The 14,351-nt window shown below is 41.9% G+C and overlaps 1 protein-coding gene across 2 annotated transcripts in view; it reads right to left on the bottom strand.

Moving 5' to 3' along the window:
- The window catches only part of MAP7 (microtubule associated protein 7), an 810,320-nt gene that overhangs the window by 236,640 nt on the left and 559,329 nt on the right, over positions 1 to 14,351 (bottom strand). For both annotated transcript variants that reach the window (XM_086927406.1, XM_086927405.1), the window contains one exon: positions 3,280 to 3,390. In XM_086927406.1, the coding sequence (XP_086783532.1) occupies positions 3,280 to 3,390 (111 nt within the window). The remainder of the gene's footprint in view (positions 1 to 3,279; positions 3,391 to 14,351) is intronic.

Below are 14,351 nucleotides of genomic sequence, written 5' to 3'. Positions count from 1 at the left end.
TGCCTTGTCCAGAAATTCTACATCTTCGAAATGTTGTTGTGTTGGGTTAAGGTCATATGAAAAGAATGTTCACTTACACTCCTCCTGCAGCTGTTGTACAAAGTTGGCCTAGTATGAGCGAACAACTTAAACAATTTTTTTTTAAATAGATGACAACTCGCAATCTATATTTTATGAAAACTAAGTAAGAAAGACAACGTTACTTCGCTCGTAATCTTTGAAAATCCAGCTCTACTGCTACAAGTAAGTGTCATCTGGTAGAAATAATTCAGAAATCACCAGATTATTTTAGTGAGGAGTCTTCTTTGCTCTCTGCAGGTTCCAAATAGTACATTTGTGTACGTCATCAATGAATATGATTTTTTTTTAATGTACTACCAAAGTGGATCACACCTTATGTGGTACAGCATGAACGCTTCTCTTTGTCAATTATGTAATCGCATTAAGATCCATGTGAGAGTAGTGCCACAAATGTTCTCCTCACTCATCCCTCAGTACATTATTCTAAGTATGTGCTTGCAACTATTTACTGTAAAATGTGTTTGTCTACTGCTTCTTGCTATCTTACCCCCAAACTACTCCCATTCCCCTATCAGATGGCCTTAGTATGCAGCTGTACCACCACACAGCTAGGGGTGAAATTTCCTGAAAGTGGTGCAGTCTCTCTGCGCAGTTCCGGACTTGTTTTGTGATGTATCCATGGGTGGCTGACAGGAGTTTATTGGGACTTCTTTATGGGGTCTCGAGTAAAATTGTAGCATTTTTGGTGCATGTGATCAAGTTTCACTTTGAGCTAAACGGTTGTCTTTCCTTCTTACTAAGTGCTTTGTAAACTGTGACCAGGCCAGGCATTTTCATTATGAAATATTTCCACCAAAATATGTGGTATTCCTTAAATGCAAGGCTTACTCGATTAAATGTTTGGGGGGAGGGGAGGTGTTTTTTTCTGATTAATTAATAACTTTCCATGCAACCCAAGACATGATTGTGGTTTGCAAAAAAATAGAGTTTGGAAAAAAGAAAACAGACCAACGTTTTAATTCCCACTTAGTGTGTCAAAATATTTCCAATCTCGTGTACTGTAAATCCTGGCAATAAAGCAGCTAATGAACAGATGCATAAAAAATGGCTTCTTGTTGGCAAGTAATAAGCGAGCAAATGAATGCATGCCAAAGGAAGGTCATATGGCACAGGAGCACACTTTGTAGGCGAGATCCTGTGTGTGACAGCCAGAGGTACTAGATCTTATGCCGCAGCACACAGAAACTGGAAAACAAACCAAACATGTGATAATGAAGAAAGACAATACAACAACGAACAGAAAAGGTAAAGAAAGACATGCACTCTAGAAAATTGCTCAAATATTTATACTCATGCATGATGAATAATACGTGAAAAAACATCAATTTTATTTATCACATCTTAAATTCAGGCTCTATTCAGGAACTACTAAGTCACTGTCCAACGCACTTCAATAACCAAGAGGCCCAGAATGTAAGTGTTTGGCTTTATAAGCATGGGTCACCGGGTAGCACCGAATTGTTATCCAATTTAACAACAACCCAGCACCTAAAAGTCTTTAACCTGCAGGCAATTCCTGACAATAAAGCCATTTGCACCCGAGGATTGGAATAGTCTGAAGGGCGAGTGGCAGAAAAGAACCCTCCACAGTTGGGAACATGACTTTTAAGATCACATGAAGAGGGTGCCAGATTACAAATGTCAGTGGGTTACCAATTTGTGCACTGACATTACAGAAGGGAACATTCAGTGCTAAAGGAAAAGCAAAAGGGATTAGGAAAGTGCCAAACGAGTAGCACAATTCCTTCCGCCAAAAATGTCGTCATTTTATCAATCCAACTCTCTAGAACTATTTTGACTAGGACAGAGTCCGCAATATTTTACTGTGGAATAGAGTCTTTGGACTATGTTTATTCAATTTAAGACTATGGTGTTTAAATAAAGCCAGCTTTGTTCTCGATGCTACAATACAGGGTTCGGTGAAAGGCGTGACGTTATTACGTTTTTTTACGAACTTGCAGAACTCCTAGCACAACAACCGCAGGTGATTCAGGGAGAGGAGATATACACGTTGAGATGGGCTTGATACATTCCAAGAAAAGAGGTATAAACGGTTATATTTTTTGCTTCTTCTTCCTTAAGTGGGAATCCATGCAACTTTAATCAATAGAGTAGAACAATTGAAATTGTTATTAAATGAAAACTTTCTAATGACCTGATTCTCCAACAAATAACTCAAATGTAAAGAAATGTAACAGAAGATCGGATTTTGGAGCCTCTAATCCAAGTGACAGTATCACTGCTTTCCCCTTCGTAGAGTATCCCGCACACGTGCAAGCTACTGCAGAAAATTGGATTACGTCCACAAAATCTATTACTAGGTCTGCAGCCACCAATATTCACACTAACATATCAAAATGTGTACCTTTAACTCCAGATTACCTTATTCTAATTTAAATTTAAAAAAATGTATGTCATTGCTTCTCCCTGGAATGTAGTTTGAGATTATTATCGGGGGTAGAAGCAACTTCACTAAAATACTGACAGAGTTTTCTAGTGACAGCATAGCTATGTAATATGTAGAGCTTAGTAACATGTTTCCTTACTAGAAATCATAGTTTGTGTCAAAGTTCCAGGGCTTCAATTATTCAACTGTGTTCTTACATTCATTAACAGTTTAGTTTTGAGGGGTAAACATGTGACAGCACGAGAAAACATTTGCATAGTTTTTGTTGAAGTTCAATCTGTGTATTATACTAGCCCTCTTCTTTTTCCAAGTCACAGTAACGCACTAAAACGTTTATGGTGATCCTATACCTACTGACCTAAACCATTGGTGGTGGTGCTTCATGGGTTATAACTGCCAACACAGTGATATTAAGGGTACTGTTGATTCGCACAAGGACATTCAACAAATCTGACTGAATAACTTCTAAAGTGAAAGGGGCTTTATCTGCTTATTCACTGAGTCATGTGACATCGCTTCCTGTAATGTCGCTAGGAAGTGGACAAAAGGTGAGCAAAGACATCTGTATTACACCTATCATTTTGTTTAAAAAACGACATGCCAATACGTCCTCCTATAGGGAATCAAAGCATTGTTTTACCAGCACGTTTCTAATGTCAATTTCTGAGACACTTCTCTTCTGTGTGGCAATGGTAGTTTTCCTTCAAGTAGGTGTAAATCCATTCTAAAGTGCTCACCCACGTCCATATAGACATCAACATAGTAAGTCAACGTTGCTAGTGTAACTGTACCTCTGTCAGGAGTATTCAACAACGTTGCAGAAGAAGAGGAGAGCCGCTTGGTAATGACAGGATCGACATGTTTTGAAAGGTTGACGGTTGAAACCGACCGTCTGTCGGGATCTAAAACAAACGGAGACAGCGCTAGTTGACAGCCCGTAAGAAGGAGTTTTGATTCAACTTGCCTCCACCTTGTGCATGTGAGGTCCGCTATGGCACAGACATCTGCTTGAAATTGTCAGAACTTTGCAGAGAATGTTTAAGGCAGACTTTTAAACTGGAGGACTAGTTACACCGGTCACTCATATAGCACATATAAAGCCAAAAGACAAAAATCAGCATTCATAATAACAGAATTAAACAGAACTCTTTTTATGAAAGCTACATTAGTTTGATATGGTTGACAGGGTTACAAATAGGCATGATCCTAAATGAGTACATAATGCTTAATATAGGTGTTTAGCATGCTTAAACTGCTCCGACATTTGGCTAATAAGGCAATAAGGGCACACAGGAGGACAAAGTGAGTTGAGGGAGGAACACAATATGCCACCAATCTGGGAAGGCGCGGTGGTTAGAAAACCTATAGCAATATTGAATTAAAAAGTGAACACAGTGAATGAATCTCTTTACAGAAGGCAGAAGAATAAAAACTGCGGGAGGGGGCGCTAACGTTACACATCATCACGGCCCCTGGCACCACTCTCATATCACAGACTGTTAAGAGCACGAAGCTGACAGTTATAACGATAAAATAAACAGTCGCTTAAAATAAACAACATTAGTAGCAATGGGGTTACCCAGTCAAGTATAGAACCTGGGGAATATTACAGTCAGTGAATAAGAGTTCTGCTAGTATCACTCATGAAAAAAAACTATTTTTCAAATTAAGGCCCCTATAGTGTACAACCCATTAAATGCGACAAAAAAACACAGATTCAAAAAGGGGAAATTATCAATCCCAAAGAAAAGTTATCCCAAATATTTCTGAAAAAATTATTATTTATAATAAAGTTGATAGTGTATCCACACACATAATGTACACAACATATCATTGATAACATATACACATAACATCACATTACAAACATAAGCAAGTGTGAACATTACATAAATATGCAAATCACAAAACATTACAATGTACACAAATAAAAGTGATAATATACAACATCATATTCTTCAGATCACGTCCTGTTCTTAATTTTTGATCATATGTCAAATCATCAGAGTTGAATTGTACAGTCACTTATTTGACATTGATTGGGACGTTTTAATAAACACATCGACGTTTCGACCCCTTCTTATGTTGCATAAACTTGATTTGTCAATCTGGGGTCTTCATCAGGACTACAAAAAAGTGTGTGCAACCATATTAAAGCGATGTAGCATCTTCAATAATCAACAAATCAAATGTAGGTAACCGTAAATGAAATCCAACTTCGTTCACCTTCTCGGTATTAGTATCAACAATCCAATTTATACAACCAGGGCACGATCAGGCCATCAATCTCCGTACAAAACAGCGTAATAATCACTCTCTCTCGGGTTGACCATGCACCATTGTCGGCGTGTGAGATGGCGGTGAGCGTCTGAAGCTCAAGGTGGCAGCCCTTGTGCCCTCGAACGGCTTGATTGGTGTTTCGTAGAAAACTGAGTTGGGTGTAATATTACGTCTGTTTTGGCTTGAAGTGGCAGCCTTTGCTTCCCCGGTTGGCTCGACTGTTTTTTCACAACCAGGTTGAGTTGGGAGTAGAACTACATCTTCTATGGTAATAAAAGTGCCAGATTGATTTTCTACATTGAATTAAAGATTCACCCAGGATAGTCGTACAGGAAGATACACAGGGTGTTGAGGCATAGACAAACCGAGAGACAGTGATTATTACGCTTTTACAGAGAAGGTGAACAAAGTTGGATTTCATTTACGGTTACCTACATTTGATTGATTGATTATTGAAGACGCTACATCGCTTTAATACGGTTGCACACACTTTTTTTTATAGTCCTAATGAAGACCCCAGATTGACAAATCAAGTTTATGCAACATAGGAAGGGGTCGAAACGTCGACGTGTTTATTAAAACGTCCCAATCAATGTCAAATAAGTGACTGTACAATTCAACTCTGAAGATTTGACATATGACCAAAAAAAATAAGAATAGGACATGATCTGAGGAATCTGATGCTGTATATTATCACTTATTTGTGTACATTGTAATGTTTTGTGATGTGCATATTTATGTAATATTCACACTTGCTTATGTTTGTAATGTGATTTGTATATGTTATCAATGATGTGTTGTATATATTATGTGGGTGGATACATTATCAACTTTATTATAAAAAAAAAAAAATCAGAAATATTTGGGAGAACTTTTCTTTGGGATTGATTTATCCCCCTTTTTGAATCTGTGTTTTATGTCACATTTAATGGGTAGCCCACTATAGAGGCCTTATTTTGAAAAATAGTTTTTTCCATGAGGGATAGTAGCAGAACCTTTGTTCACTTAAAATAAACAAGCAAACTCACCGCTAGGTTAGGGCCTATTTATCACTACAACAACTCTTGTGATACGTAGTAGAACAATAAGCAGGCAGATTTTGTAACTAAACAGCAGCACAATCAGGAGTAAAGTAAAGATTTACAGGGTTTTAATAGTCGGATCCAGTCCTGCTGCCAGGTACCTGTAATACACGCAGGTGTAACAAATCGGGGACATTATCAATCAATTTTGAAAAATAATGCCTAGTTTACCTTTTCAATGCCAGCCAGCGTAAAATGATATATAAGTGCAGTGACTACACAGATCAGTGTTTTGAATCTATCCTCAACCTCATCAGGAACAAACGCCTACAGTAAGCCCCATAGTTTGGGACAAGGGTCACACTGGAGAATGACAGTCCAACCATGAAGAAAACAAAATCAGGAGATTAGACCCCTTCCTCGCGGCGAATGGGACAAGCAATCTAGAAATGTAATTTTTAGGTTTGGCCAATAAACCACTTCAGCTGTCCCAGCAGCCTCATGTAATAATAAAACAACCATACACAAAAAAGAAATAAGATACCTGTACACCGAAGAGCTTCGAGTTGGTCCTCTTCATCCATTGGCCTCTTCAATTGTCATTCACATTTTGCTTTCGCACACAACAGCATATTGCTTGGGTCAATAGGTCCGCGCACTTCAGCCATTGGCTGTCTTGCACTTTGAGTGACGGCATTTTGCCTGACCAGAACTGCAAATCCACCTACAAAATACTGCGACTGATGGCGGCCAGACAAGCTCTTCAAAGATTTTCTACTTATTTTTAAAAACATATGCCCACCACGTTTGGAAGGCAACATTCTCACATTTATTTTACTTTCAATCTTTTACATTCTTTTGATTATGCATGGATGAAAAAAATGCACGTTTCACAAGGCCAGACCTATTGGCTTTGCCAATGCTTGTTTTACAGGGAGTATCAATAAACAGTAAGAAACAAGACTTTGCCAGGACAAGGAGAAAGCCAAAGAGGCAGCAGGCAAAGAACCCAAAAGCATGATCACCCCTGGCCCCAGTCCTTCTGCTAATGATGAAACACATCAGGGGCTAGAACCAGGAACCCCAACAGACAAGCTGCCACCGCCAATAAAAGCAACAACCATAGCAACTGCTAGCAACTGGCTAACAGCCACATCAAAAATATCTACAGCGGCGACTCCTGTAGCGACTCCAGTAGCGAAATTGGGCGAAGGTACCAAAGCTATCTCTACAGTTCCACCCAGGTATCACTCAGCACAAAACAACAGCAAACGGGCACTGATTACGGACTTTTTAAAAGTTGTTATAGAATCTACTTCAGCTAACCGACACCACAGTAACTTTGGCGCCTCCAACACAAGAGAAGATATCATTATCAGCCCAGCGAGCGAGGCCACCACACGCACTCCCAGTGGGAAAACTTCGAATCAGGAGTGCGGTAGGAGAGGTTCTCTGTCACCTCAACGATTGGAAGTCCTCTACGAAGCAACCACAGCTGTTCCAAGCCTCCAACTCTTATCATCTAAAGATCTCATCCCGCTTGAACTCAGACATAAGCAAAATCACCAAGTCTTCGAGGCACAAATACACAACCCTCCCACTTCTGTCGATTATCACAACCATCAGACATTACTTATACTTTCCCCATGTACAGATGGTTTCCAAAGTTACAACGAAGGCCCCCCTGCCAATAAGACGACCACAAACATCTCACACTCAACGAGGAACTTAACAGGGAACCAGACAAAACCCCAGGTCGTCCAGCACACCGGGGTGCAAGGATTTGTCTTCCCCAATCCTATTAAAAAAAATTGCAATAAGCGTGGTTTTTATTCATTTTTGTTCGAAGCCCAAGCAGAACAGCATCACTGCCAGCCCCTCCGCCAGGCAATCAAACAGGAGGTGCAGTCCCCCTTCCCCACTATGAAGGACTCAAACCTTTTGATGCCATCATCCCAATCAAGGGAACAACTTAGCAGGACCCCGGCTTTTCTACATCCCCCTCCGTCAGCACACTCAAAACACAGGACAAACGGCCCCCAGGCCTTTTCAACCGAACCAGGCAGCATCCCAGCTCCATCAGCCTGGCAGCTCTTGCTACAAACAATGGACACAATTGCCAAAGCAATGTCTTACTATGCAGACAAGCTGGATACCCAAGTGGACCTTTTAAACATCTTAGCAATCCACCTTCAGGGGGTAGAACAGAAACTGCAAAGTTTCAACGAGATGGTATCGAGGGTGTAGCGAGACCAGGAAACAACATATCAAACATGCAACTACTATTGCTCCCAAATTATAGACAAACTAGCGGTGGTCCCCACCCTCGTGTCAGATCTACTCGTCACAACCAGGGAAGCTTCAACAAAGAACTCCCCACAAACAGAGCAAGACCAAAAGGCACTATACTATGGGTAAGCTGTGAGGTTTTAGGTTTAAACCTATAATAACTGATAAAACCCCACTGAAAGAGAAATAGCCCTCAGCAGTGAAAAATATACACACTGAAAAAAACACCTGCACAACCACAAACTAAGTGCCATTCAAAGAAAGGAAAAAGAGTGAGAGAGTCATTTTGTTTCTTCCTGAAGGGCCCAATACAATGTGACTTTGTTATACAAGCTAGCAGTAAGAAAGGCTTGACTAACATTATTCTGCTTGAGTGTTTGTTGTTCAGGGATGAGACTAAAATATTGTTTCTTCTTCCTCTTGCTTTTTTCAGTTTTGTGGTCCTTGGTCTTAAGATGCAGGGTTTAGATGCATGTTTTACATCTCTCTCATTAAATTATTTTATAAACTGTCGAGAATCAGGAAATCATATTTGATATTTTGGCTGTGTTTGATTTTTTTACTGATAGGTACAATGGCTGGTTTCATAAGAATATTTCCTAATATGTGTCATCACATTAACCCACAGAGAATGGGTAAAAACCCTTAATACATCAGCCCCCAGTTTCTAGTGAGTCAGTATTGATAGTAGGTGAATTGCCAACACTTCTGGCTTTAAAAATTCAATGCAAGGTACAGTGACAAGTATATGTGAAAAGAGCGCTATCACCAAGCATCTTGACTAGTGGTGAAAACATTACACCAGACTTTGGAAAACATGGAACGCAGTGTCACTTGGAATGCTCTCCGAAAAAAGATTCTTTCCAAGTTCAGCAAAGATTCGAGTGATATTGTTCATATTTGAAGTGATTCAGCTATATATATGAACATTTTGTGTGATGGCCTGTCAAAATTGGTACCCGAGCTGCAGTGCTTCCCTGTAAGAGATCCTTGCCACTTGTTTGAAGATTGTTAAGGAGCTTTCAGCATACCATCTGAGTTAATGAGGAATGCTATTGACTTTTTATTCCATTCTGGTGCACTGGTTTCTTATGCACAGGAACTAAAACGCAAATAGTTATTAGTTTGTGTGGCATCAAAGCAAGAGTCATCCCAACTGTGTCCACTAGATGATGGTTATCAGTCCAAGGGGCTATGAACGCTATATTGTCCATGTGGCGACCATTTACAGAATTTTTGCTGAGTGATGATACCAAAGGCAAGAAAAATTAGGATCTTTGGTCGCATATTGACAGTGATGTGAAAAAAGTACACTACTGCTGATTTTTCCAGGAAAACATAAGTGCTGTAGTGGGCATAGTAAACAAACTGGAGTCTGAAAACACCCTTGTCTGCCAAGTGTTCAGCATAATTAGTGTAGATGTGAAACATCTCCCGGAGAGTAGGCTGGGCGACACCTTTAGTGACTTTGGCACTGCAACATGTTCCATGTTGATAAGCAAAGCAATGTTGAAGAGCAATTCAGGAACTTTTTTTTTACAATGTATGAGAAATGGCTTGCAATGAGGCATAGAAATGTCCCTTCACCACCAATGGCATTTAAAGTCAATGAAACCTCACTGTGGTACTCTGTACAAGTTCTAGATCCCTTCCGTAAAGGGGATTTCCCTCAGTAGTTTCAAAAGTGCTGCTTTATTTTTGACTGCTTCAATCACTCTCAGGGTATAAGTGCCCAGCTCAATGCAATTGTTGCAGAACCTGCCCTGAGAATCACAATCTTCAAGTGCACTAGTATTGGCATGGAAAGCTATGTCAGTGGCCAGAGTTAACAAATTGTGTACTGGCTGTTTTGGTGTTGCCCGTCTCAAGTGCCAATGTTGAGAGGCCCTTTTCACAGAAGTTTACATGGGAAAGAAAGAGTGAGCGCACATGACCAAAGACTCACTGAAGACGTATTGAATGGTGTACTACAATAAGTTTAATTTACAAACATCTATTTGGATCTCATGTACACTACACGTACACTGCCTATATACCATGCACTATCAGTGCAGAAAGCAAGCAATAATAAAAGCAAAACGTTCCATAAACACCGGAAAAACACGGTTTCTGTTGTTTTTAATGGCGCGAAAATGTGTAACCACTGATAATCACTGTTTTTTAACGTATTGAAATCACTGAAAAACCCCCACCAGAATTTCCCAAAAATAGAAACTGAAAACAGGAAAGCCTAACTATGGGCGACAGACACCGAAATACCCAGCCTTGTGGGCGAGCAGATACCAAGCGGTGCCGTTTCCATTCCAGAACAATTACAGACCGACCAGACCTCACAGCACCTAGTCCAGCAACCACCGTTATCAACCCAAACATTTCAGCCCTTCAATCAACTGACAATGGGGAGCAACCATTAGCTCAGCCACTTACAGTAATCAAGACACTAACCAAGCGTGAGAGAAAACGTCTAAGAAAAACAAGAAACAGAAGGCACTCCAGACAGGCTATCAATTTATTTCCTGTCAACACCGATCAGGGATTGAAACAGAGTGACCACGATGCGGCCCTCATTTCTCCGGATACAATTTCAAATAATGATCAATTGAACCTTCCATCCAACCAACTCACTCTTCCGAACCGCCTAAATAACACCAAAAGGGAACTACCTCAACCTGAGAAAGTATATAGTATATTTAAGCCACCAAGGAAAGAGAGACTTCTTACATCCACCCAGGCAACTCACTTCGAGAACTCCTCAATTAAACTAAAGAAACTTACGAAAGATACAAGTACAACAAGCCCACGTGTAGTACATTCAGTTACCGAGAACCAAAGGAAAGAAACCTGCCATACAGATACAGGCAATAACCCAAACACGGGAAGCAACCAAGCAACCTGGATACACAAACAATTAACACAAAACAACACAGACGTAACCCTGAATACTTCTTCGAAAACTACAGAGTCACCACTGGCCGACAAAGCTTCGGGAATGGCTGTACGCCTAGCGTCACACCAGGACTCCTCCCCAATTCCAACAAACTGGACTTTATCCCCCACTACGTATCAAGGGGAAACCACAACATCTTGAACAGAAGCATCCTACTTTAACTCTTTAAAGCACTACCCCCCCTGAGCCACATAACTACCAGTGACATTGTTAGTATTGCATTTAAACAGTACACGCACTTTACGGGCCAAGAAACCACCACAGCCTCGTTCTCAGCCACCTCTTTTACTGAACAAATCTGGAAGCAGAGGGACCAATTTTCAAAGTGGGGCATCAAGTTAAAAAAGATTGACCCCCCTTCCTATCCCAACCTGCTCCAACCATTCTACCAACCAGCGGGCCTGTTAAAGGGGGCAAAAGGCGCAGACCACCAAACTAATCAAAAAGAAAAGAGTGCACAAGGAAGAACATTACCATCACCTTTGCTAACCCAGAAGCCATTAAGCCTCCCGGACTTCGGGATCCAATCACAGCCGGATCACCTCAAGATAAGGCATAAATCAACACCCACGTAGCTATCAATCCACTTCCAGGCTGCAACATCTGCTCCTGGAATGTGTTTGGCCTTAGCACTAAACTAGAAGACCCAGGCTTCATGGAATTTATCTCAAAGTATAAAATTCTTCTCTTCCAGGAAACCTGGATGACTAATCCTACACTCATCAAACCCTCCAGTTTATCGCGATTTCGCGATTCACGAAAAAATCGCGAAATCGGCAGATTACCGCGATGGCCGCGATAATAACCATATTGGCCGCGATATTTCAAACAATGCCTTTTATTGGCTGTGCGCGCCGCCGCCCCCACTCGTGTGTGTCAGCAGCAGCTTCCCGGGACACACACAGTCAGTTTTCAGATGGCTGCCAGCCGCACCCGAGTACTTAACAGGTCATTAAAAGACCTTTCACTCGTTAATGAGGCTTTGTTTTTCACGCCCCCGCCTGTTATCCTCGGCTCTGGCAGGTGTCGGGGGGCTTGCGGTGGTTTTGGGGACACTGCTTCCTTGGGGCAAGGCATTCGGTGGAATCAAGACTAGACTGCGGAGGGGAGGAGCTACCTGGCCCCTCCACGTATTAATTTTACTACTTATGCAATGCTGCTTGCTACATGCATGTTAACTATTAGAGTCACAATTTCCAGTGCCAAAATACGGCGTGCACGTGAGCTATCGTCATCCGACTGCGGTGCCAGCTAGGGGATTCCATGGGAAATACCGGAATCTATACTTTCAGGGCCAATATGCTGCATACACTGTAAATGTCAACATCATATATTACAACATCGGCATAGGGCATGTGCAAGAGCATTGAAAGTGAAATATGAAAATGTTTGCATGTGATATACATGCTAACGGACAGAGTCCTGTATTAAATTGCGGACATGTGGAAACTCCAACAGTTAGTTATTGATTAATTACCAAAATGCTGAAGACGAAGGAACTATCAACATTATATCTTACAGTGCCACCGTGTGGCGTGCTCAATAACTGCAGCTATCCTTGCTAGCAGTGCCAGCACAGTGCAGAGACACCAACAGCAAGTTTTAAGTGTGGTAACGTATTTACCGGTAGCCAGGGCTACTGGAATTATGAGGCAGAGGTGGACCCAATTATGTGTCAGTGCTAGCTAAATTATGTAGCAAGAAAAGGCAAATTAAGCTGTGTAATGCGGCACATTCTGTGATAGTATTACTTAATTGTTGCCATCTTCACACATGGTAATATTATCTGGGGAAACATTTCACTTTGTCAGTTCTAATTTAACACCGAACTACAACAATAAACATCTACAAGATGCCCAGTCAACCTTTGCAAAGGGCCTTCCAGTGCACAGGGACACGTCACCATTTGGCCCGTTTGGGCTCGACAATTTCTACTGAAGCAGGAACAAGACTAACTTGAATGTGGCTGATCCCTACCTTGGGCAAAGTGAGCAAAACATGGACTGGAATGAAGCCCAAGTGATTCCCAATGGTCGAAATGTAAATGTAAATGTAAATGTACATGTACATGTATTTATATAGCGCAAATCGCCCACATCGCAGGCATCTATGCGCTTGCTTAGGGAACCCGTCCTGGTATTCCCCTGTGAGATACCCCGGCAGGGTATCCACAAGGTGAAAGCCAGGCATCCCGCCGCGAGGGGCCGTTGTGGAGATTAAGCAAGCTATTGCCCAGAGTCGCAGAGTGTGAACCCGTGAGTCGAGTAGGCACCGGAGCGACAATTATCGAGTCCGTGGAATTATTGAGCCCAACCCCCGTCAGGGCGGGGAATTGAACCCTGGTCCAGGGCCGATCTCAGCTTCCGGGTCTGCCGCCTCTAACCCCTGAGCCACACTTCTCCACAAAGTTCAGCAAGGATTCCACGAGGCATGGTGAACTCCCATCCAGACCGGCTGAAGGGGATAAAGGTAGCCAACACGCATGGACAGTAAGCCCCAGCCAGCAACGGCACCTGCAAACCCCAAAGAGCTGCCCCGGCCTGAGTGCATGGTGGCATCTGAACAATAGCAAGGGATATTGGACATGTCTTTTCACAACACCAACCCCGGGGAAAAGTATGTACAGCATAAAAGGCCTTTGCAACACTAGACAAAGCACAAGACAGCATGGCTGGCAGTGCCCCTGTGTGAACTGCTCCAAAATAAGCGAGAGAGATAGAGCAAAGCCCTCCGCTCAAGGCTTCACTAAGCTGAGCCCCAGCACCATAATTTGCAACCCTGCACATTGAGTCATCCCCAGAAGAGAGCTAACGGCGCTCCAGCAGGAAGAAAGCTTCCTCGTGAAGCACCTAGAGCCCCACACTGAGGGCAGAACTCACCAATAAGTCTTCACCCACTGAAGTGCCCACTCAGGAGGAGACTGCTCTCTGCTTTTACCCGCAGCACCAGCACAGGGTGTCCCTCCCCGCACCAGCACTCTCAGTACATGCTTTGAGGGAAACAAAGTGTCTACATTGTAATTAAACCAAATATACATAGCTTCATGTTGTTAAATAACTAAAAAAGCTAAGATATCTGTGTTTGTTGTAGGAAAAATGGCCAAATAAAATGCCGCAAAATTGCCGCTAAATTTCCATATTTGTGCCGCTAAATTTCCATTTTTGTGCCGCTAAATTTGCGAATCCATGCCGCTATATCCTGGGGGGTCTGGCTCATAACCGGATATAAGGAATTTCAGAGGCCCGCCAAAAAAAGTCGGTAACCTAGGGAGAGCCAAAGGAGGTCTTTCAATCTTCGTTTCAACCGATATTCCATGGCAAGCTTC

The sequence above is a fragment of the Lissotriton vulgaris genome, chromosome 6, assembly GCF_964263255.1.
Source record: "Lissotriton vulgaris chromosome 6, aLisVul1.2, whole genome shotgun sequence".
NCBI lineage: Eukaryota > Metazoa > Chordata > Amphibia > Caudata > Salamandridae > Lissotriton > Lissotriton vulgaris.
The sequence above is the reverse complement of the archived record's forward strand: the minus strand, read 5'-3'. Positions and strand labels throughout refer to the sequence as shown.